This window comes from Procambarus clarkii, chromosome 24 (genome assembly GCF_040958095.1).
Source record: "Procambarus clarkii isolate CNS0578487 chromosome 24, FALCON_Pclarkii_2.0, whole genome shotgun sequence".
Taxonomy (NCBI): domain Eukaryota; kingdom Metazoa; phylum Arthropoda; class Malacostraca; order Decapoda; family Cambaridae; genus Procambarus; species Procambarus clarkii.
Window position 1 is genome coordinate 20830946 of NC_091173.1, and position 22117 is coordinate 20853062.

At 41.0% G+C, this 22117-nt stretch overlaps 2 protein-coding genes across 6 annotated transcripts in view; one reads left to right on the forward strand and one right to left on the reverse strand.

Annotated features, from left to right (window-relative positions):
- Window positions 1-22117, reverse strand: part of LOC123761636 (uncharacterized) — a 193737-nt gene extending 171620 nt beyond the window's left edge. The window contains exons 1-2 of one of the 5 annotated variants that reach the window (XM_069330714.1): window positions 17579-18144; window positions 6082-6140 (exon numbers count right to left, since the gene is read on the reverse strand). The gene's annotated coding sequence lies outside the window, so the exon portion shown is untranslated. Of the gene's footprint in view, window positions 1-6081; window positions 6141-13518; window positions 13795-17102; window positions 18145-21663 lie in introns of those variants that run through there. The other 4 variants (XM_045747699.2, XM_045747693.2, XM_045747697.2 and 1 more) reach the window with 4 other exon arrangements.
- LOC123761641 (uncharacterized) lies at window positions 7856-13409 on the forward strand. The gene is made up of 4 exons (XM_045747703.2): window positions 7856-8131; window positions 10380-10460; window positions 11395-11576; window positions 11994-13409. Exons 1-4 carry the CDS (start codon window positions 8065-8067, stop codon window positions 12195-12197), a joined length of 534 nt encoding a protein of 177 aa, XP_045603659.1. The 5' UTR covers window positions 7856-8064; the 3' UTR covers window positions 12198-13409.

Consider the following 22117-nt stretch of genomic DNA (forward strand, 5'->3'; position numbering starts at 1 on the left):
GACTTGGAATGACGCCATATCCGAAGAACACGTATCACAAGTTAGGAGCCGTGACGTAACAGACGTGAGCAGCACGCTGATTGGCCGAGATGGGATCGTACCACATTTCCGCACAAACATATAGAAAAAGGCTCGAAACGTCACCACTGATGAGGATACCGGCCCCACACAGCGTCGTAGGGAAGACAATGACGTGCGCGCGCACAAGGATTCTACAGAAAGGCATATTAAATCGAGGGGAATTGTAGTTAAAACGTATTAATGCATACGGCTGTCGCTGTCGCATCGCAACACAGCTATGAACAGTTGTTTTAGTTGGAAAATTACGACACTTGTAGCACCCTTTATAAGCTGGGCTTGATCTCCCCCAGCTTAAACTATCCTAAACCAGGCTTGATCTTATCTATCCTAAACCAGGCTTGATCTCCCCCAGCTTAAACTATCCTAAACCAGGCTTGATCTTATCTATCCTAAACCAGGCTTGATCTTATCCATCCTAAACCAGGCTTGATCTTGTCTATCCTAAACCAGGCTTGATCTTATCTATCCTAAACCAGGCTTGATCTTGTCTATCCTAAACCAGGCTCGATCTTATCTATCCTAAACCAGGTTTGATCTTATCCATCCTGAACCAGGCTTGATCTTGTCTATCCTAAACCAGGCTTGATCTTGTCTATCCTAAACCAGGCTTGATCTTGTCTATCCTAAACCAGGCTTGATCTTGTCTATCCTAAACCAGGCTCGATCTTATCTATCCTAAACCAGGCTTGATCTTATCCATCCTAAACCAGGCTTGATCTTGTCTATCCTAAACCAGGCTTGATCTTGTCTATCCTAAACCAGGCTCGATCTTATCTATCCTAAACCAGGCTCGATCTTATCTATCCTAAACCAGGCTTGATCTTATCCATCCTAAACCAGGCTTGATCTTGTCTATCCTAAACCATGCTTGATCTTATCCATCCTAAACCAGGCTTGATCTTATCCATCCTAAACCAGGCGAAACTTAAGATATCATAGCAAAATAGCCAACCCATCCCAAACTAAACCCAACTTTAATTTAACCTAAACTTAAAAAAAAAAGCTAACCAAGATTAACTAGATATAAGAGAAGCATCTATCTTGAGAGCATAGCCGGATAGTTTGTGTGGATAGTTTATACAAGAACTTCATCTCGGGTACACCTAGTATTCTCCCTACTTGTCGAGACTGCACAGTGTGAAGTCTTCTACATGGAGGCAAGGAGGAATCTTTACCAATCCAAGCCTCGTCTGGCTTTAGTACGACCCTTTACTTCAAGTAACACGAAGACAACTCCAAGTACATACATCAGTGTAGATGTGACCGAGCCCAGGAAGCTCCAGAACCTAAAAAAAATCAGTATAATATGGGTCGAGAGGCGGGAACCCGAGAGGCGGGAACCCAAGAGCCGTGGCTCATTCCTGGCAAAGTACAACTAGATGAGCACCAACAAATCCTGCGAGTGACGTCACTAGTACATGTGTCGTCCAATTGGCTGGTGCACCGGACGCCCCTTATCGGTGACGTAAGCACCATCAACGTGTGCGCACTATTTGGATACATAAACTCCGACAAAAAAAATGCATTTATAAATTATCTACGAAAATCACAGAGAAAATGTTTAGAGTGACCTGCCAGCACTCCGAGCAGCTTCCAAGCACTGCTACTCTCTGCTGAGGGCTGAGGTGTGCTGAACTCTGTAAATACCAATGAATACTGGAACACTTGATATACTGGACTTGTTCCCAAGATTGACTATGTAATACATCTGTTATACATTGTATTGTATCTATACAATATGTAATACTTCTGTTATACAATGCATGTACCTACAACCTGAGCTTGTAAAAGCACCTTAATCACCTTCAGTGGTTAAGTGCTTAATATCACACTAGTTTCTATAGAAGCTATCTTACCCTGTCAAAGTAGGACAGACATAGGTGTATGTATATATATATATGTGGATATTTGTAGGTATTTGTGTATATATGTATATGTGCGTGTATTTGTATACAGGATATGTGGAAGCTGGTTAGCATTGCATTTCTCCTTTTGTAAACGCACATTAATGACACTATGTTAAACACCTCGAACACTGTGTATTTATCTGTGTATTTAAATTTTTTTTTTTCTGTGTATTTAAATCTGTGTATTTATGTTTGTAGGTTAGTTTAGCATTTTAAAAGCACTACAATCACCTTCTGTGGTTGATTGTTCAATAACTCACTGAACTACATGTTTAACAGATCTCTCACTCTGTCCATGGAGGACAGAAGAAAATGTATATATGCTGGTTAGCATTGTAAATGTGTGGCCACGTCTGTGGTAGAAAATAATAATTAAAAAAACAAAACTGCCGTTCTCTCCAAACGGATGTGTGACGTCACTGAAGTACATCACACTATATTCATATAAAACAAAATTGTATCCACAGTTTTTGTTACGCTAGGCATGGCTTGGCTTGGGTAGGATGGGTTAGGCTAGGTTAAGCAAGGCGATGACGTACATGTGCTTCAATTTGGGCAGTTCGTAGACCCTATTACAAGAGGAACCTACCACAACAAAACCAAATACACAAGTTACCCCTCGTATTAAAGTTTTTCTTTTATCGTTTTCTTTAAAACAAAAAGGGGGAAAACGCATATAACTTCCGAACTTTTAACATTTGTATTGTTAGGGACAAGAAGCCCGTTAGTTTTATCGAGCTCCACATATAAGCCAGGGCCAGACCCACCACACAGTCACCCGTCCAATTGCTGGCTAAACCCAACCGTTTAACTCCGGTAAGTGGCGAGCACATATTGACCTGCCCGAAACGCTGTGCGTACTAGTGGCTTTACATGATTGTAAATACTATGCTATGTATTCTCACGAACCCAATGTACCTTCTTGTATATAAATATACAAATAAATAACTTAATTAATTTCCCCCTCAGCATCGTCTGGAGGTATTTAGGAGAGTTACTCAATAGACAAAATACTGAAGTTCTTGCAAGGTATGACATTTGGGGTTTAAGACTAAGACTTAAGACTTTAAGGCCCTTGGGGATTTGTTCATTTGATGCATCACGCTATTGTGATTTCTGTGTGTATATATGTAATGTAATTTAACTTGTAAATTGATGTATATATGACAATGTATATTAATAAAAGAAAAAAGAAACACGTATATATACATGAAAGATAAAATAAGCAAATTTCTCTTAAGTGAAGAGAAGACGACTCCTCTTAACAGCTGGTTGGCTCCTTTGTACAACGCCACCCCCCTCCCCCCCCCCCCCCCCCCACACACACACACACACACACACACACACACACACACACACACACACACACACACACACGACTTTCAGCATGTAATCAGGATAACCTAGGTCATAAAAGTATTTATGTGTATGTCTGATACCATACTACTTGTGTAAAGGCGGAAATGTATAGATTTATCTCTCAGAATGTTCGGTAATATGTTTATTGTTTGTGATGTGTGTCTATGTATGTATTAACACGATGTACTGAACGGGGTGAGAATAGCTTGAGCTACGTCATCCCTTTGTGTGTATTTTACCTCAATAAACTTATTTCAATTTCAAGATGTATAATTTCATATCTGGCGCAGTGTGTTAAGTCTCAGTGGGATCTAAAACCTGTACCGAAATGAACATTATGACGTCATAGTGACATTACAAGCCTCAGGCATACCAAATATCAGACAACTTTCTCTCCCTTAGCCTATCATCATTATTATTAACATCTTTATTGACAAAATTGAATTACAATTTTAAGACCTTAGACCGTATCCCCCTCGGCTGCTGTGGAAACCATAGTAGCAAGCACAGGGTCCTATGTTGACCAGACCACACACTAGAAGGTGAAGGGACGACGACGACGTTTCGGTCCGTCCTGGACCATTCTCAAATCGATGAGAATGGTCCAGGAAGGACCGAAACGTCGTCGTCCCTTCACCTTCTATAGTGTGTGGTCTGATCAACTCACTTTAGCCACGTTATTGTGACTCATCGCCTGCACAGGCTCCTATGTTTCCACAGGGTGGGCTTGACAACCGTCCCCCGGTCAATACCCACAGGGTAGGCTTGACAACCGTCCCCGGTCAATACCCACAGGGTGAGCTTGACAACCGTCCCCGGTCAATACCCACAGGGTGAGCTTGACAACCGTCCCCGGTCAATACCCACAGGGTAGGCTTGACAACCGTCCCCGGTCAATACCCACAAGGTAGGCTTGACAACCGTCCCCCGGTCAATACCCACGGGGGTGTGAGTTGCTTTCGTACATCATCAACCCACATCTGCTTGCAAGCACTTGTCACCTTGGCGTGACAGGCCCACAGCACAGATATAGGCATGGAATTAGGCCTACCCGGTCGTTATGAATCCATAATACTTGATTCTAACATTTATCACGATAAACATGTTCATTATTCTTTCCTCAGTTATTTGAAATTAACCATTATGTCTATTTGTTTTCGAGTATGTGTGTTTTGAGTTAAATGAAGCATGTTGTAGTGTGGCTGTATGAGATATTTTAGTTACTGCTATTGCAGGTTTATTCATGGGGGGGGGGGGGGAGACAGCGGCGTCTGAAGGGAGGGGGGGGGGGTGACCATATATGGATGTTCCAATACTGCTTGCAGTGTACCCAACATAGCGTCACTGATTCACCCCCTAGAATTGTTCAGTTTTATTGTATGTACATTTCTTTTCATTACACCTTATCAATGTTAAATGTATAACATTAAATGACCTCTGAGTGGCAGGTCCACTGCGACTCACAGGGCGGGTATGGGGGTCCACTGGCACTTACAGGGCGGGTATGGGGGTCCACTGCCACTCTCAGGGCGGGTATGGGGGTCCACTGGCACTCACAGGGCGGGTATGGGGGTCCACTGGCACTTACAGGGCGGGTATGGGGGTCCACTGCCACTCTCAGGGCGGGTATGGGGGTCCACTGGCACTCTCAGGGCGGGTATGGGGGTCCACTGCCACTCACAGGGCGGGTATGGGGGTCCACTGCCACTCACAGGGCGGGTATGGGGGTCCACTGCCACTCACAGGGCGGGTATGGGGGTCCACTGCCACTCACAGGGCGGGTATGGGGGTCCACTGGCACTCACAGGGCGGGTATGGGGGTCCACTGGCACTTACAGGGCGGGTATGGGGGTCCACTGCCACTCTCAGGGCGGGTATGGGGGTCCACTGGCACTCACAGGGCGGGTATGGGGGTCCACTGCCACTCACAGGGCGGGTATGGGGGTCCACTGCCACTCACAGGGCGGGTATGGGGGTCCACTGCCACTCACAGGGCGGGTATGGGGGTCCATTACCACGAACAAGCTGGATATGGGGTGCCTAATCATTATACCTAACTATGCACAAATTACCTTTCCACACCACAGGGGGACCCATCTCACGAATCGCCTTACACTCTCCTGACAGCTCTGGCGGGGGTGTCCTGTTCCCCTCTTGCAACACAGCCTAGAGGGGGAAACCCCACAACATGCACGGAGACGCCAACATCGGACCCCGGAGAGTTAAGAATTAATTTTTCCCCGAGGGGCGAGTTTATTGGGCAACGCCACTCATCCTGTGAGTGGACCTACCGCCAAAGTACCATGTTCAACACTCCCCAATAGGAAGAAAGCCCGCTGGGTGTCGAGTAAAGTGGAAGTCCACACACCATCTGTCCCTTGTAGGTTTTGATGGTTTTCAGTTACTTCACGTTTGATATGTGCAGATTAAACACGAAAGCGCAAAAGTCCATTCAAGTTTAATTTTTCCTTTGTTGTTAAATGGTTTCACATCAGCCATGACGTGTCATTATCAATATTTTTTGTTATTATATATATTATATATATATATATATATATATATATATATATATATATATATATATATATATATATATATATATATATATATATATATATATAAATTAATAATAATAATAATAAAATGAATAATAATAAAGTAAATAATAATAATAGTGAATGTTACTAATAATAATGAAATGATATATTCATTCACACATAACGTTTCACATTACCTTTCAGGAGGGAGAAGCCATTGCCACTGGATTCTAAATCTCTGATGTAAAAGACTTGCCTGAAAAAAAAAATACAAAATTATCCACAAATCTGAATAAATAAATTTGGTAGAATACTTAATATTCATAAGCCTAAATCATACTAGAACTGTAAAAACGAATCTTGTGTGTGTATTCACCTAGTTGTGCTTGCGGGGGTTGAGCTCTGCTCTTTCGGCCCGCCTCTCAACTGTCAATCGACTGTTACTAATTTTTTTTTCTTATAATTGTATTTTATTAATTTAATTACTTATAATCTTATTTTTCTAATAATAAATATTGAGTAATACTAATAAATATATAATGAATATCAATAAGATTATCTCTATCCTCTAGTTTTTCACTCAAAAGTGTAATTTTTAATAATAAAAATAATTATAATTTGTAATAATAATTAAAATTAATATAATAAGATTGAATACATGATACTGTACACAATACTAATAATAATGAATGGTAATAATAATAATAATGAATCTTAGCAATAATAATAATAATAAAAATAATATTAACATTCATTATTATTGTAATAATAATGAATGTTAATATTATTATTTTTATTATTATTATTATACATCATTTCATTATTATTAGTAACATTCACTATTATTATTATTTACTTTATTATTATTCATTTTATTATTATTATTATTATTACTAAAACTATTATTACCATTCATTATTATTATTTGTATTATTTTCTCATCAGAAAAATGGGATCAAATGATCTATGTTCCCATCACTGAAAAATAAGAAGTTAAAAAAAACGAAATGAACAACAATGAAAAAATAAAAAAATGAACTATACTTACGCAATAAACAGTATGGTAAACAACACAGCTCAATTCCAACACAATGTCAATCAAAAACTTTCAGAGATTAGCGATTTTGAACAAACATTTACATTTTTATTTATATAGATTATTCATTATAATAATTATTATTATTATTATTAATATTACTATTATTACCATTATTTGTATTATTATTAACATTCATTAATAATATTATTAACTATTATTAGTATTAACAATAATAATAATAAGTTAATAATTATTGTTGAATTTTTTTGTTATTATTATTATTATTATTATTATTATTATTATTATTATTATTATTTTTAATAATAACAATATTATTATTTTTAACAATATATAATAATGAATGCTAATAATAATATTAATACTAATTAAATTAATAAAACTAATAATGAATAATAAGTGAATTAATAATAATAATGAATAATAATGAATGCTAATAATAATAATAAATTATTATTATTATTAATTATTATTAACATTCATTATTATTATACATTATTATTATGAATTCATTATTATTATTCATTATTAGTGTTATTATTTTTATTACAGTAGTATTATTATGAATTCAAAATAATAATAATGAATTCACAATAATAATAATGAATGTTAATAATAATTATTATTATTATAATTTTTATTATTATTATTATTAACATTCATTATTATTATTATTGTGAATTCATTATTATGCATTATTAATTTTATTAGTACTTTTTAATACTATTATTAGCATTCATTTTATATAGTTAATAATAATAATAATAAATTATTATATTATTAATACTAATATAAATTAATAATAATAATTATTATTATTATTATTAATACCCGGCCAAGTAGCACCAGAGGGACAAACAGGTAATTAATACAAAAATGTAACCCATACCAGCTGAGCCAGTGGGTGATGTGAGCGGGTGTTTCACCATGCCGGGCCGGTCAGCGCGGCCAGGCTAACGTGGCGAGGCGCTGCGTGGCTCTGCCAACGTGGTCATGGGGTCCCTATAAAGCGCAGGCTGGACTTCAGACGTCAACACTACCTTCCTGAGCTCAACCCGGTCTGCAGTAACAACTTCTCAACACACAACTGTGCCACGTCTTTTATTAGTAACTCAACGTCATCATGGGACTCATCTTAAGCCGCATCTTGGCTCTGGTGCAGAGCAAGAAGCCATGCAGGATCCTCATGGGTAAGCTACTTAAATGATTTGTTAAGTGTACCATTTTTAGCACAGCAGCGCCTCGTCCTTTTCCTTTTGGACTTTCGAAGATCCCTCGTTGGAACCCTATGGCTATGCTGCCATTGGAATTCTTTCAAATATGCGAATATAAAAAGCTGTTTAAAGCCTCCTGGTTCATTCCAGGCAACTAAAATGTAGCCTGTTTGCCGTATATATATATTTGCATATCATTGTCAAATTGGAAATATGCAAAATTTGACAGGGGTGTGTCTAACCAAGGGTGAGGCTGTTCCTGAGACAACTCGTCTAGTGCTATAGCCAGGTCCAACAGTGTTTAACTTGACTCATCGAATGATTTACCATCATTCACTGTACCACGAATATCGATTCGTCTTGAGTGAATGCATTTGATATTCTACTTACAGGTATTGTGTTTGTACCCTAAAACTAATATTTTGTTTACATTTTTTATGTCAATTTTCCAAAAGCTTCCAGCTATTTAAGAAAACACAAACCAAGATTTTGAAATAATCTGAAAGGCTGCAGGAATGATAAGAAGCCAAAATAAGAAAACTACGTGGAACATAAGCAAACAAAATAATTCTCTGTACATCTCCATCGTCTATTTTAGTCTAGTATTGACGTGGCGAGTCCCGCGCAACAGGTGACAAAGTCGGCTACACCCTTGGCTACACCTGAGTTTTGTGAAGGGGTGACTCGTGTATACACTGGTTTGGTTCCATGCAAAACCGACCAAAATTACAGGGTTGACAAATCTTAAAGCTTGGCGCGGTCGACAATGAAGGGATGTACTAAGCTCGGTTTAGCCCTATAAATGGAAAGGTGGCCACGTAGAAATAGCCATGCTCTTGGCTGACTCAAGGGAGCCAGCTTTTAACTTAAACTATGTAACTTCAAGTGAATTTGGCGAGCCGAATTTTGCTGGTATAATGAGATTTGTTTTTTCATTCACATGCTTAGGCACACAGCCCTCTGCTGATACCCTAGGCTATGGGTGGAATTACACGGTAGATGGTTGGTCAAAATCAGGCTGTGAAATCTGGCCTACTAGCCGGCACTGACAAACTTTGATAGGCTGAGAATATTTTCTAATATCCTTGAGTACATTAAATAGTAGAAAAGCTCAAGACATTTCACGCTATTTGGCCAAGTCATCAAGCATTCACTGATATAATGTTGATGAGTGGGTCCCAGCTCCTTATCACATGGTTGACAATTAGTGCGTTCAGTATCGAAAGATTAGTTTCCTGTCAAAAGTAATCTTACAGTAAATGCCAGAAACCCTGATAGGCTATCATAATACCTGGTAGACATTTGTCCTGTCCTTGTGACATTAGAAAAAGAGAATATATATAATCCCTATTATTAGCGATTTTTGTACTTCTTAATGCTTGTGATTTATCTGTCTACCGGTAATTTGTAATATATATTCAATAACTGATGTACAGAACGAGATTCTTAGAATCTCCTGTATATGGATAGCTTTTCTTGTACTGCCCAGCATGAAGAGTTTAAGAAACTGTCTTCATGTTTTATTTACATTTTAGACTAAAAAAAATGCATTTTTTTTTTTTTTTTTTTTTTTTTTTTTTTGAGATATATACAAGAGTTGTTACATTCTTGTACAGCCACTAGTACGCGTAGCGTTTCGGGCAAGTCCTTAATCCTATGGTCCCTGGAATACGATCCCCTGCCGCGAAGAATCGTTTTTTCATCCAAGTACACATTTTACTGTTGCGTTAAACAGAGGCTACAGTTAAGGAATTGCGCCCAGTAAATCCTCCCCGGCCAGGATACGAACCCATGACATAGCGCTCGCGGAACGCCAGGCGAGTGTCTTACCACTACACCACGGAGACTTTTAACTGGTCGAGTTACGTATTTCGTATAATACTGCAAAATTAGCATATTTTGTTATTTGGATTGGACCCAAGTTTGGTTCACTGATAGGTCGAGACTTTCGTGTGTCCTTACACCTAATACCTCTGTCCACCTAGCAGGAACTATGTACCTAGAATATAGGCGACTGCTGTGGGTTGTATTCTTTGGAAGCTTAGTCGGTGGAGTATGGGGGACCTCGATAAAGCCTAACGTTTCCGACAAAGTGTGACAATTTTAGTCTTGCCCCCTCAGTAACCCTTTCCACTACCGCCCACTAGATGGGTATGGGGTGCATAATAAATGAAACTAACCAGCCCCCCCTCAGTAAGTTATTGATTCCGTTTTCTGTGAACAGTTGGGCTGGACGGAGCAGGGAAGACTACTGTGCTCTACAAATTAAAACTGGGGGAGGTCGTCACAACTATTCCCACTATTGGTAAGACATTTCGCCTTTTCTTATTATTCTTAAACTCTGATATTTTCATGGTATAATACGACACCGATGCCGATTAACGTAGGGTCTAAGTTTATTATAGAAATATAATTTGTAACCCCAAAACAAACGGAATTATAGGCGATAGTGTTTATCAAGATCATTTGAACTCTTGAATTAAGTTTAAAATGCACTTTAAAACCTTAGAATTAACCTTAATTGTGTAACATAGTTTTCTTATATTAATTGCTTTTGTCATTAAAAGGATAAAGTAAGTTATCAGGTAACTAATAAATAATGCCTGTATGTATATTTGCCAGTTATTCAGTTGATTAAAGTAGTTTTTTTCAGATAGAATCTAAAAATACTGAACCAGCAGTGTTCTGTCTAGATCATATTATTTAACACTGAAACAGTTAACATGAATTATTACCTATATTCTGAACGTCTGTGCAAGTTACTTAACAAAAATTTACCCAAGAAAACAAGCCATTCTAACCACCACAGACCATTAGATCAATTAGGCTCTTGTTTATGCTGGTACTATATGTATAAAAGGCGCAAATCTGGTGAGGAAATGGGCAAGCCTATTTGTCTAATATTTGTAATTAAATTCACTGACATTCTGAATGGTGTCACTTGAAAAACCTTTTAATGTGCTTACAAAAGTAAATAAGTGTTTGTTTTGATGGGTTGAAATAGTTTGTCTATAATTTTCAAGCCATTTCAAGCTATTAAGTTAATCGTCAATGGTTACGTTATTCAGTCAAAATTCTCATGACCTTCGAAAAGGTTAAAAATGTATATAAATTACCTCTTAAATCATCCACTTTTAAGACAGAATTATCTTGGTCTCCGTCTTGCTAAGTATCAAAAAAGATGCCAAGCTGGGAAGACATGTAGCTTCCTCTGGCTAATATTATACTTGGGTACCCAGGCTTCAACGTGGAGACGGTGGAGTACAAGAACATCAGTTTCACCGTGTGGGACGTGGGAGGTCAGGAGAGGCTGAGGCCTCTATGGAGACACTACTTCCAAAACACTTCAGCCATCATCTATGTCGTCGATAGTAACGACCCTCAGCGTCTGGCCGAGTCACGAGAAGAACTTGACACTGTGGTAAGCCCAACAGTAATTCCTCGCTGAACAACATATTAAGTCAAGATGCAAGGTCTCCTGGCTAATATTCTGCTTCGGGGGCACAGTGATTCCCGCACTGATAAATCCTTGCATCAGAATTCAGATTCGTAATTTATTTTATTCATATATTTAATTCGCATTTTAAGAATGACATTGACGTAGGGCTTTATCAATTTATCGATTTATATTCAAATATATAAGATCTTAACATCCTGCAGTTTGCCTCCTTAATGTAGATATAAAATATTAAATACGGTAATGTCTATTAATGTTACCTACTAACTCCGTATCAATACTACGGCCACTACTATAGCAAATTATATTAATTTATATCATAGTTTTGATGCTCATTATTAAAGGTCCGAATACTACTCGCATAATCTTCCTCCTTTACAGCTAAATAACGACGAGGTGTCGGAATGCCCGCTGCTGGTGCTGGCCAACAAGCAGGACCTACCCCAGGCAGCCTCCGTCGACACCATCACCCACTCCCTCGGCCTCCGTCACCATACTCGGCCCTGGTTCGTCCAACCTACCTGTGCCGTCACTTCCTCCGGCATCTACGAGGCGCTCGACTGGCTGGCAAATCAGATCTCCTAATGGGCCCGTTAAAATAGATTATTGCACTGACATTTACTCAAGCAACGATACTGTTAGTATTCTTAATTAATGGAGATGTCAATTCGGGTTTCCTTGTGATGGCACGTGGCAACTTGGCTAATTTTTCCCGATGTACTGATTTAATCTTCAGTGTTTATCCACATGAAATACGTCAAGTAGTGATATCTTAATCAGTTAAAAAAAATAAAAATAAAAGCCCAATCAACTCTTCTCATTAACTCCCATTACGTAATCAACCAACTCCAAACAAGTCATAAGAACATAAGGAGAACATAAGAACAAAGGCAACTGCAGAAGGCCTATTGGCCCATACGAGGCAGCTCCTATTTATAACCACCCAATCCCACTCATATACATGTCCAACCCACGCTTGAAACAATCGAGGGACCCCACCTCCACAATGTTACGCGGCAATTGGTTCCACAAATCAACAACCCTGTTACTGAACCAGTATTTACCCAAGTCTTTCCTAAATCTAAAGTCTACTGAGGTATTCAACTCAGCCTACCGCTGACGAATATTAGCCCAATACTGTTAAAGAAGCAAATAAAGTCAATGAAAACTTTAAATCATGTTTCATACAATGGTTGTACATTATAACTGAGCAAAATTCAATACATTATTTACACAAATGAAAAGTCATATCCCCCAAGCTAGAGTCGAGGTTTGACGTCTCGCAATGCCATGCGTATTTACTACAAATACAGTACTGATACAACCGTGATATTAGGAGACCTAACTAGTGTTATTACAAGTCGCAGAAATATATTGTGACAACGATGATAAAGTTAGAAATAACGTGGCAGGTGTTCCCATGACGTACAAAGTAATGTTTATTTGTAAATTCGTTGAGATTTCTCACCTAGCCTCAATATTCATTATAAATTCCCATATTTGATCTTTAAATACAGCAGGCTAAAATTGAAAATAGACGAAACAAGATAGTTTTTCACGAACCTAAAGAGTTAATAGGGGTATCCGACCACAAAATTATTTTGAGGTCAATTTATAAATATTTTTTTTAAGTCAATATAGTTTGATTAGAACTAGTTATAACTTTAAAAAAATCAGTAGTCTGAATATCCCAGGGACATAATTTTGTCCCTGGGATGTTTGTTTGGACATAGATATCGCCAAGACTGTCATTTGATTAACAGGTGTGTATGGATATGTTATTAAATATCACCATCATTTATAGTTTGGTTGAACCCATATAGGAGCAGCACAAACTTTACTAAAAGTAATTAGTTATATTTCTAAATTTCTCGCTGGAATGAGACACAAACTACGTCATACCTACCAAACACCGACGTACAGACGTCGTTGCTGTCAGTACAGGAGCATCCGTCACCAGACATGACAACCACCAAGCAATATAAAATTCCCTCATTAGAAGTCATGTCACGATGTTAGGTAGGTATCATTGTGAATGTTTATTGCTTAATAGTGCGAAGGCTATGTCCACTACTGTCCTCTGAAATAATTATTTGATTCACTTCGTTGGTGTGTCTAACATGTGATACCGAGTCTCCCTACGTGATATCCGTCCCTTCCCGACCACATGTGTTAGTGTACTAGTTGCTATCAACACTAGTACTTCCGTCCCCAGGCGCGACCCTCGGCACCGCTGCCACTCTCATCCCCCCCATCTCCACCCGACCCCAACTGCTTGCACTGTTCCCTAATCCAATCTCCAACACTGCCACCCATCCCTTCCCCCCCCCCAAACGGCCGCAACATTGGTCGCTCGCAGCCTTCCCCCCCTCCCCCCACCGGCCGCAACACTGGCCGCTCGCAGCCTTCCCCCCCCCCCCCCCCACAACGGCCGCAACACTGGTCGCTCGCAGCCTTCCACCCCCCCCCAACGGGCGCAACACTGGTCGCTCGAACCCCCCCTCCTCCCCCACCGGCCGCAACACTGGTCGCTCGCAGCCTCCCCCCCCACCCCACCGGCCGCAACACTGGTCGCACGCAGCTTCCCCCCCCCCAACGGCCGCAACACTGGTCGCTCGCAGCTTCCCCCCCCCCCAACGGCCGCAACACTGGTCGCTCGCAGCTCCCTCCCCCCCCAACGGCCGCAACACTGGTCGCTCGCAGCTCCCTCCCCCCCCAACGGCCGCAACACTGGTCGCTCGCAGCTTCCTCCCCCCCAACGGCCGCAACACTGGTCGCTCGCAGCTTCCCCCCCCCCCCTTACCGTCCACAACACTGGCCGCCCCTGGCTGCAACACTGGTCTCGCCACTAACCACCACCGCTCCTACGTGTATACTAACCCCACAGTCGCCGTTGCAGCATATATAAGCGCCACTCGTTTCGGTCCGTCCTAAAATTGGGAGTTCAACAAGCGGACCCAGGAATAATATTACGGATCTAACAATGGCTCAAGTGAAACAGATGCACATCACGTCTCACTATTCTAAGAGACAAAGCCTCATTTTGTACTGCTGCCGCCGGAGGTGGCTAGTTATTGTGCACCCTATACTTATCCAGCGAGCGGTAGCGCGAAGAGTATTACAGAGCCTCATCTGCCGAACTTCCTGCACTTATACAGAAACTTAACGCATTCAGAACTCTCCACTAGCTAAATGAAGCCCCTGGCGCACGCGATCACTCTATCGTCGTCTCCCCTCAATCAACATCTAAATGAAGTCTTTACATTTCTGTACTAGAAATACTGCATTTTTTTTATAACTGTGCTATAGTGTTCTTATATACTGATATCGGTATGTCACTGGCGGGGACGTACAAGCAGATGTACAGGACGTACCTGTATATCTTAATTTTTGGCGGCTTTATTTCCAATTATAAAATAGTTAATGAGCTCCGAAGCACCAGGAGGCTGTTTATAACAATAATAACAGTTGAATGGGAAGTTTCCATGCTTGTAAACTGTTTAATAAATTTAACCAAAGCCGTCAAAGATTGAGGAAAGATGTACACGTTCGTAAGTGCTTGCGTAAGTGCTTTCGTGAATCTGGCCCCCGACTGATCGGGTGACGCGCACTTCATCCACTGCGCCAAGCCATAAATGCCTAAACAGGCGTATTGCCTTCACGCAATACGTAACAATATTATTTATAATACATGGGGTATTTTTTTAAATATATGCATTGACTAAAATATCCAATATATCGTTATTACGAATTTATCCCAAGTTCAGTAGACGTTTCTCAACCATATCCATTTAAAGTCACAAACTATACAAATCTGACAAAGATCTTTAGTGTTAATTATTATTTTTTAAGAATAATGTGAGATTAAGAACGTTAATTGGGTATGCGGCGGGTTAACAAGCTTACTATTGCACGAGGTAACATGGAGGTCAAACATTCAGCATGTCTCCAGAAGAGCCTAGCGGGTGGTGAAGGTGGGCGCTTGCCAGGACTCTGCTAGCCAGGACTCCTTGCTGTGTCATCATGCCAGGACTCTGCTAGCTCACGCCACACTAACCTCCGAGGTGGAGCAAACGTCGACAACGCAGGGTGTGGCTAACAACGTGGCCATATACAAATCCCAAAGGAGACTGCAAACGTCAGCTTTCACTTGGTGGGTTTAACACACTTCAAATCACAAAAGCACTTAAGTGCAAGTTAACAAGTAAAAAGCAAATGGACGATTCACTTATAAGCATAATTTTAGCAGTGTGTGCTAAAGCATATTCAGTGTGTGTGTAAAGAAGAGGCTATAGTCTCTTCGGAGAAACGTCAAGATAGGAGCCAAGCTGTATCTTAGCCCTGGTGCTGGGCAAGAAGCCCTGTAAGATCCTAACCCGTAAACTACTTGGTTCACACTTCAACTATTATGTGACGATTTTGCCATCAGCAATATGTTTCGTATTGATTTCGCTCGCCTCGTTGCTAGTTACTGGATTTCCTCTTAGCATCAATAGTATCATACCTGTACCGGCATATAATATCAGAGACGTCGGCCATCTTATTAAAAAGTCAAATTTTCGTTTGGTTCTAATACATTAGGGTTGCTTAATGAGTGGAGATGACTCTTAGAGGGGTGCATACTTTTTCTCATCTTTTTAGAACTTACTCCTTGGCAGCTCCCATGTCTGCAACAGGTGCTCTCTCTCACACTAAATCAACTCTCCACAATCTATTCTCCCTTCCTTATCCTTACTTCTCTCGCTCATCGAGTGAGATTAGTGGAGAAGGGAGAATATTCTATCCGATGACCTGATCTTTACATATTCTCTCCTATATGTAAAGAGGGAGGTCAAATGTGGCATATACTGGTAGATGCTTCTCAAACCTCTGACAGTGTGTGTCATGGCAGCTGACAATCTTAAAACAATATATAAAACATGTTTTACGATGGCTATTGATTTTCTTTTGCAGCAGCCTACTGCATACAAGCGAAAATGTCCTGCCCCATAATTATAGGAGTTTGGAAAGGGGAAACTATTTGTGCGATCAAATAAAGAGCCATATAGCACATACTGGCACTTATTTGAGTGACTATACACAGTGCATCATATGAACTAATAGACCTATGCTCTTGTGATCAAGGGTGTGTGTGGGGGAGTGGGGGGGGGGAAGAAACGAGGACTGGGTATTATCTGTTCATGCGAGGCACAGACGCCTTGGCATAGCACTGTGGATGCTGTGCATGTCGCTCAGTCAGGGTAAGTCCAGTAACCGGATGACTGTACACATGAACATTAAAACCCTTCGCTCAGGACTGTTCAACAAGCCACAAGGAGGTTCTCAAACAATTCTAAAATAAATTATAAAATAAAAAACTAAAATAAACTGAAAATAGTAATAAACCAGAAATTACAAATATATATATACAATATTAACTTTATTCAACTGGCCGGTATGGTATATAACAACAGTATCACTCGCGACAACAGGAATTACCGAGTCACTTACATTTCAAACAGGAGGCCGTTGTGTCCATGCGGCGGCCATGTTGCTGTTCCACCACGGCCTTGTGTCCAGGGTTCATAGTGTCTGCTTTTGCTTAACCAGAAACTTATGAACCCAAACAACCCACCTAATGCATCGAAGCCAATGCAGAGAAAAACTATGCCATATTGCAAAGCTTTCACTGTATTTTTTTCCAATATGTCGCATTTTTTTTATCGGATTGGTCGATTCTGTTTCAACTACGACCTCTAAGGTGCGCGGACGGGTACAATATGCCGCTACTGATACAGTTTTACTGATAACACATTCACCACCGAGATAACTTGAGAGTTCACAGGCTCGCCGAGTTACCACAGGCAAGGGTCTGCCCTGGCTTTAGTAAATATTAAAAATCTTACCGCCCAGGCTTGTTATTGCAACTCGAGGTAAGCATAGTGTGAAGAGAAGGCGCTAAGCTAAAAATCTGGCATCACTCTTACCTTCCCCGGGCTCCTCTTAGCGGGAGATTTATAACACACATTATTGGCGCCTCTGGAATTCTTTCTTTCAAGGGGTGCTGGTGGCTACTGTTTAAGTCGTCAGCGTTTCGAGGGTCCGATTGCTCAGGTGAATGAATTTGTAATTATTATTATATTTATATATAATATATGACCGACCGAGCGTGCGTGTATGGGAATAGGGTTGTAATTGCCTCATGAGGCTACTCTCAACAACTTTAAATCACCTCGAGACGGAGTTGTATGGTTAACGTAGGTAGACAAGAGATATACCACACGGTAGTTCATCACTCATTGTCCTTTTCCATGGCATTATTCCTACACACAGACATCATAACTTGTGACTTTTAGGACGAATTGATTTTGTAAAAGGAGGTTATGATGTAATAATATATACATGGGGAAACAAAAATGCCAAAGCACTTTCGTGTTCTTGAACCCATCATCCAGTGACGGACGAGTACTAGGCCATCAGTTTTACAGTATAGTAATTGGGAGCGGTGTTGCTTTGAGTAAGGGGCCTCCGTGACTGGCAGGCTAGGTGGTGCACGTCTGCGGATAGCGCAAGCTCTCGCTACTTAGTATCCGGATGCCCTCTGATTACTACATTGATACCTTTTATCTGAATCTGGAGTCCCTACACCACTGTCACAACACTCGCGCCCCACTGTCAACCACGTTTCTGATTGGGCAAAAACAGTTGCATTTATTACGGAGGGTAATTAACCATCCTCTCTAATAGTACATTGTATTCTGACGTATAAATCCCCAAAGACAAAAATTCTGATGTTATAAAAATATCAGCGACTCGCAAAATGGACGATGAACATTTTCAAAATAACTCTACAACCAATGTTTTAAATTAAATCATTTCTATGACACTAATCTATCACATTAGCATATAATAAAGGATTTTTATAAAATGGATTAAGCAAAATATGTTTAGTTTTACTAATAGAAATATTCAAAGTCTCCCAAAAAATTTATGCAAAAATATTAGATTTATAAATATTTAAAAACTCAAATGAACGTAGGAATAAAATATCTTGCCTTAATTGTACACACACTAACTCTACATATAAGGTGTAAGATTCATGTAAATTGAATTATAAATGAAAGTAGTCACTTTTATGTTACTTGAAAAAAAAATGAAAAAGGTTCTGCCACCCGTGGCTGAGGTTGACATCAACCGATTCTCCCCCAAATTGGCACCCGAACAGATAGACTTACGTTCAGTAAGGTGTATAAAATTCATGCAAATCGCCCGTAAAAACAAATGAGAAAAAGTTTGAAGGAAAAAAATCCCAATTTTTGTTTAATTATATATTGGATAAAACTAATTATTAAAATCCTTTATTATATGCTATTGGAATAGCTGAGAGTCAGACATGATTTCAGTTGACACTTGTGTTTGATGTTAAAAAATTAACATTGAAACATTTTTGACAAATGTAAATAATAAATAAATAAAATGTTTATTCAGGTAAGGTACATACATACATACAAGAGATTTTCCAAAAATTGATAGATTTATATATTTTTTCTCCCTTTCTATTTAAGCTACAATGCTGAGACTTGGCCTAGTTGAAGCACTTTTTAACATACAACTAGTACAAAAAATTTTATTGAAATTGAACAAGTTTTCATTTATTACATATTTTAAAAATATACCTCCTTAAAGAATGATATACCTGTTTTGCATTGCCATTTTCTTTAACTAGGACACTTCGTTGCAGGGCAGACTTTGATACTCCAACCTGTCCTCTTACAAATTATGTCTGAATTTGCTCGAATGCCCGTATCGCCGAAAATGGACGTAATTTGAAAGTGAAAAATAATTGAAAATAAATTTTAGAATTTTTTCTCCGTAACAGCAAGTTAAGGGTCCTCTGGTAGGTTAGGAAGGCAGGTACTTCTCCTAAGTTTTCAAAACGTCATGAAAACAGTTACTTGAAAGTTTCCTCTCCTAACTTAACCGAGTAAGCGGAGGATTCAAACGGAAAACAGGACAGTACGTCACTTTCGTGAGCCGATTTCATTTCAAATTACATCCATTTTTGGCCATAGCGGCGCATACCAGCGAAAAGCGACGTTATTTTTAAGAGGACGGGTTGGGTACTCGGTATGTAGGTCAAAGGCTTTGTTATGAGTCGTCAAAACTAAATCCACTACTACAAGACACAGGCGTACTGCATTATATATAATATTATATATATATATATATATATATTTGTCACGTGAATCCCTTATATATCAGTGGAACTGCCTTTTCCCTTCACCTTCAATGCCTCTGTACTGGAAGTATACATGTACACCAGCCCAGATGAGTCCTCAGTCCTGCCACCTCTCCCAGGGCCTGGTATGGCCTGGAACGACTCAGAGGCAAGCTGGGTGCCTCTGCTAACCGGTAAGACAGTGGTGCAACTCAACACAAAGGCCCCGCCAGCCACAACGAGCAGTTTGCTAGTTGACCAGAGGTCCACCTTGTGGTGACACTGGAGGAGTCATCACCACAGGACTATATAAAGGACGCTGCCTCACTAGAATACAGTCTCTCCCTTAGTGCTCTAGGATCACCTTTGTGTCTCACCTGTCGTCCGCCTTCAGCCAACGTCGTGTGACTGATGCCATGGTGGTATGGTAGCTGTCTTCAGCACACCAGTATATCTTTGTGCTTTTCTTCATTGCTTATACTGTAGTTTATTTTTACATTTAAGATCATCCTAACTTGTTCACTGTTGCATTACATGATAGCCAAGTATTTTCAGGGGCATTTATGTGCATTAATAATTCAGTAAATTGTTTAATTATTTATTTGATTTTTATTTGTTTCCACCTGCGACTTACACACTGCAAGGCCAATAGCAGCATTTTTTTCATTATGAGCGGGAGAGCCATACCACCTTGGTTCAGCATAACAGCGATACCACAACCCGTCACACCTCTCATGTCACCCATAATTCTTCGCCTATTTAGATAATGTAATTTAAGCTTTACACTACACACAGAAATCATAATAGCGTGATACATCATATGAACAAATCCACAAGGGCCGTGATGAGGGTTCGAACCTACTTCCGGGATGATCCCAAACGCGCCTTAGTCGTCTGCGACACGACATGGTTAAAAGAATTGTTACTGCTCTCACACGAATCCCGCAGCCTCCCCCTTTTCCCCCCATCAGGCAGAGGCTCCAGACCCCCCCTTCCCCCCCATGAGGCATAGGCTCCAGACCCACCCCCTTTCCCCCCCCCCATGAGGCATAGGCTCCAGATCCACCCCCTTTTCCCCCCCCCATCAGGCATAGGCTCCAGACCCACCCCCTTTCCCCCCCCCCCCCCATCAGGCATAGGCTCCAGACCCACCCCCTTCCCCCCCCCCATCAGGCATAGGCTCCAGGCCCCCCCTACCCCCCTCCCCCCTGCAGGCAGAGGCTCCCCTGGAAACAAACCGAAACTGTCTATTTTCCGCTTGTTACAACTTGCAATAAAGTTGTTACATCTTGGCTTAACGTGTTTATGACGTATTAGAACGTTGTTACAACTTACTATATTGGTTGTTATAACTGGTTAGGTGGTGTTTAAAACACCTTCGAACGTTGTACCAACGTCGAAGTTTCCGTGTGTGTTTGGCGGGGTCCTGACCCCCCCCCCCTTTTCTCTCCATCAGGCATAGGCTTAAGGTCCACCCCTTTCCCCCCGGCAGGCAAAAGTATTAGGCCCACCCATTTCTCCCAGCAGGCCAAGGCTTTAGGCCCCCCACTCTTCTCCCCCTCCCTGCAAGCAGGGGCTCCAGGCCCACCCATTTACTCCTGCAGAGGATCCATGCCCACCCTGCTCCACCACCACAGAGGCATTATGCTCCACCCATCCCGCACAAGCTCCATGCCCATTTTCCCCCCTGCAGAGTATCCATATCCATCTGGCCCCCCAATCCCCCCCCCTCCCTGCGGATGAACCAAACCCCCCCCCCCCTCCTCCACCCCTGCTCCACGCAGAGGCTCCCCGTACAAAATATAATATCTGCATACTTCTACTATCATCCAACTTGATGACTTACTGACTTACCTTAATGAACAAGAAGGTAAAGGTAGACGAGGGTGAGCGGCCCCGCGGAGGGAGGACGGGGGGGGGGGTGAACACTGCCCAATCACCACCACTCGCACCGTCACTCCCCCAGTAATAACCACCTGCGGTTCTTTAACTTAACCTTCAATCCAGAACACTAAAGACGCGGACGAGGGAGGTGGGGAAGAAGACGTCGGCACCAACACCACCCCCCAACCGCTTCTACCGTCCCGGTTACACGAAACTCTCACTGCTTAGAACGCCACTAAATAAACACAAACTCGAGTCACAACGACAAGGCAAAGAGTCACGCAACACTCAGAAAACACTATAGTAAAATAAATAACTGCTAGAGGCTTCCAGGGCGTGGGTAGGGAGACATACCGTCGCGTCCTGGGGCGACACACACTACTGAGGGCGCCTCGACTGACCACCCCCACACTCACGCCACCTT

What these genes read in the sequence shown, in the direction of transcription:
- LOC123761641 (XM_045747703.2), top strand. Translation starts at nt 8,065, where the DNA reads ATGGGACTCATCTTAAGCCGCATCTTGGCTCTGGTGCAGAGCAAGAAG. An exon ending in GCCATGCAGGATCCTCATGG is followed by an intron (nt 8,132 to 10,379) that starts GTAAGCTACTTA and finishes TTCTGTGAACAG; the next exon opens with TTGGGCTGGACGGAGCAGGG. An exon ending in GAGAAGAACTTGACACTGTG is followed by an intron (nt 11,577 to 11,993) that starts GTAAGCCCAACA and finishes CCTCCTTTACAG; the next exon opens with CTAAATAACGACGAGGTGTC.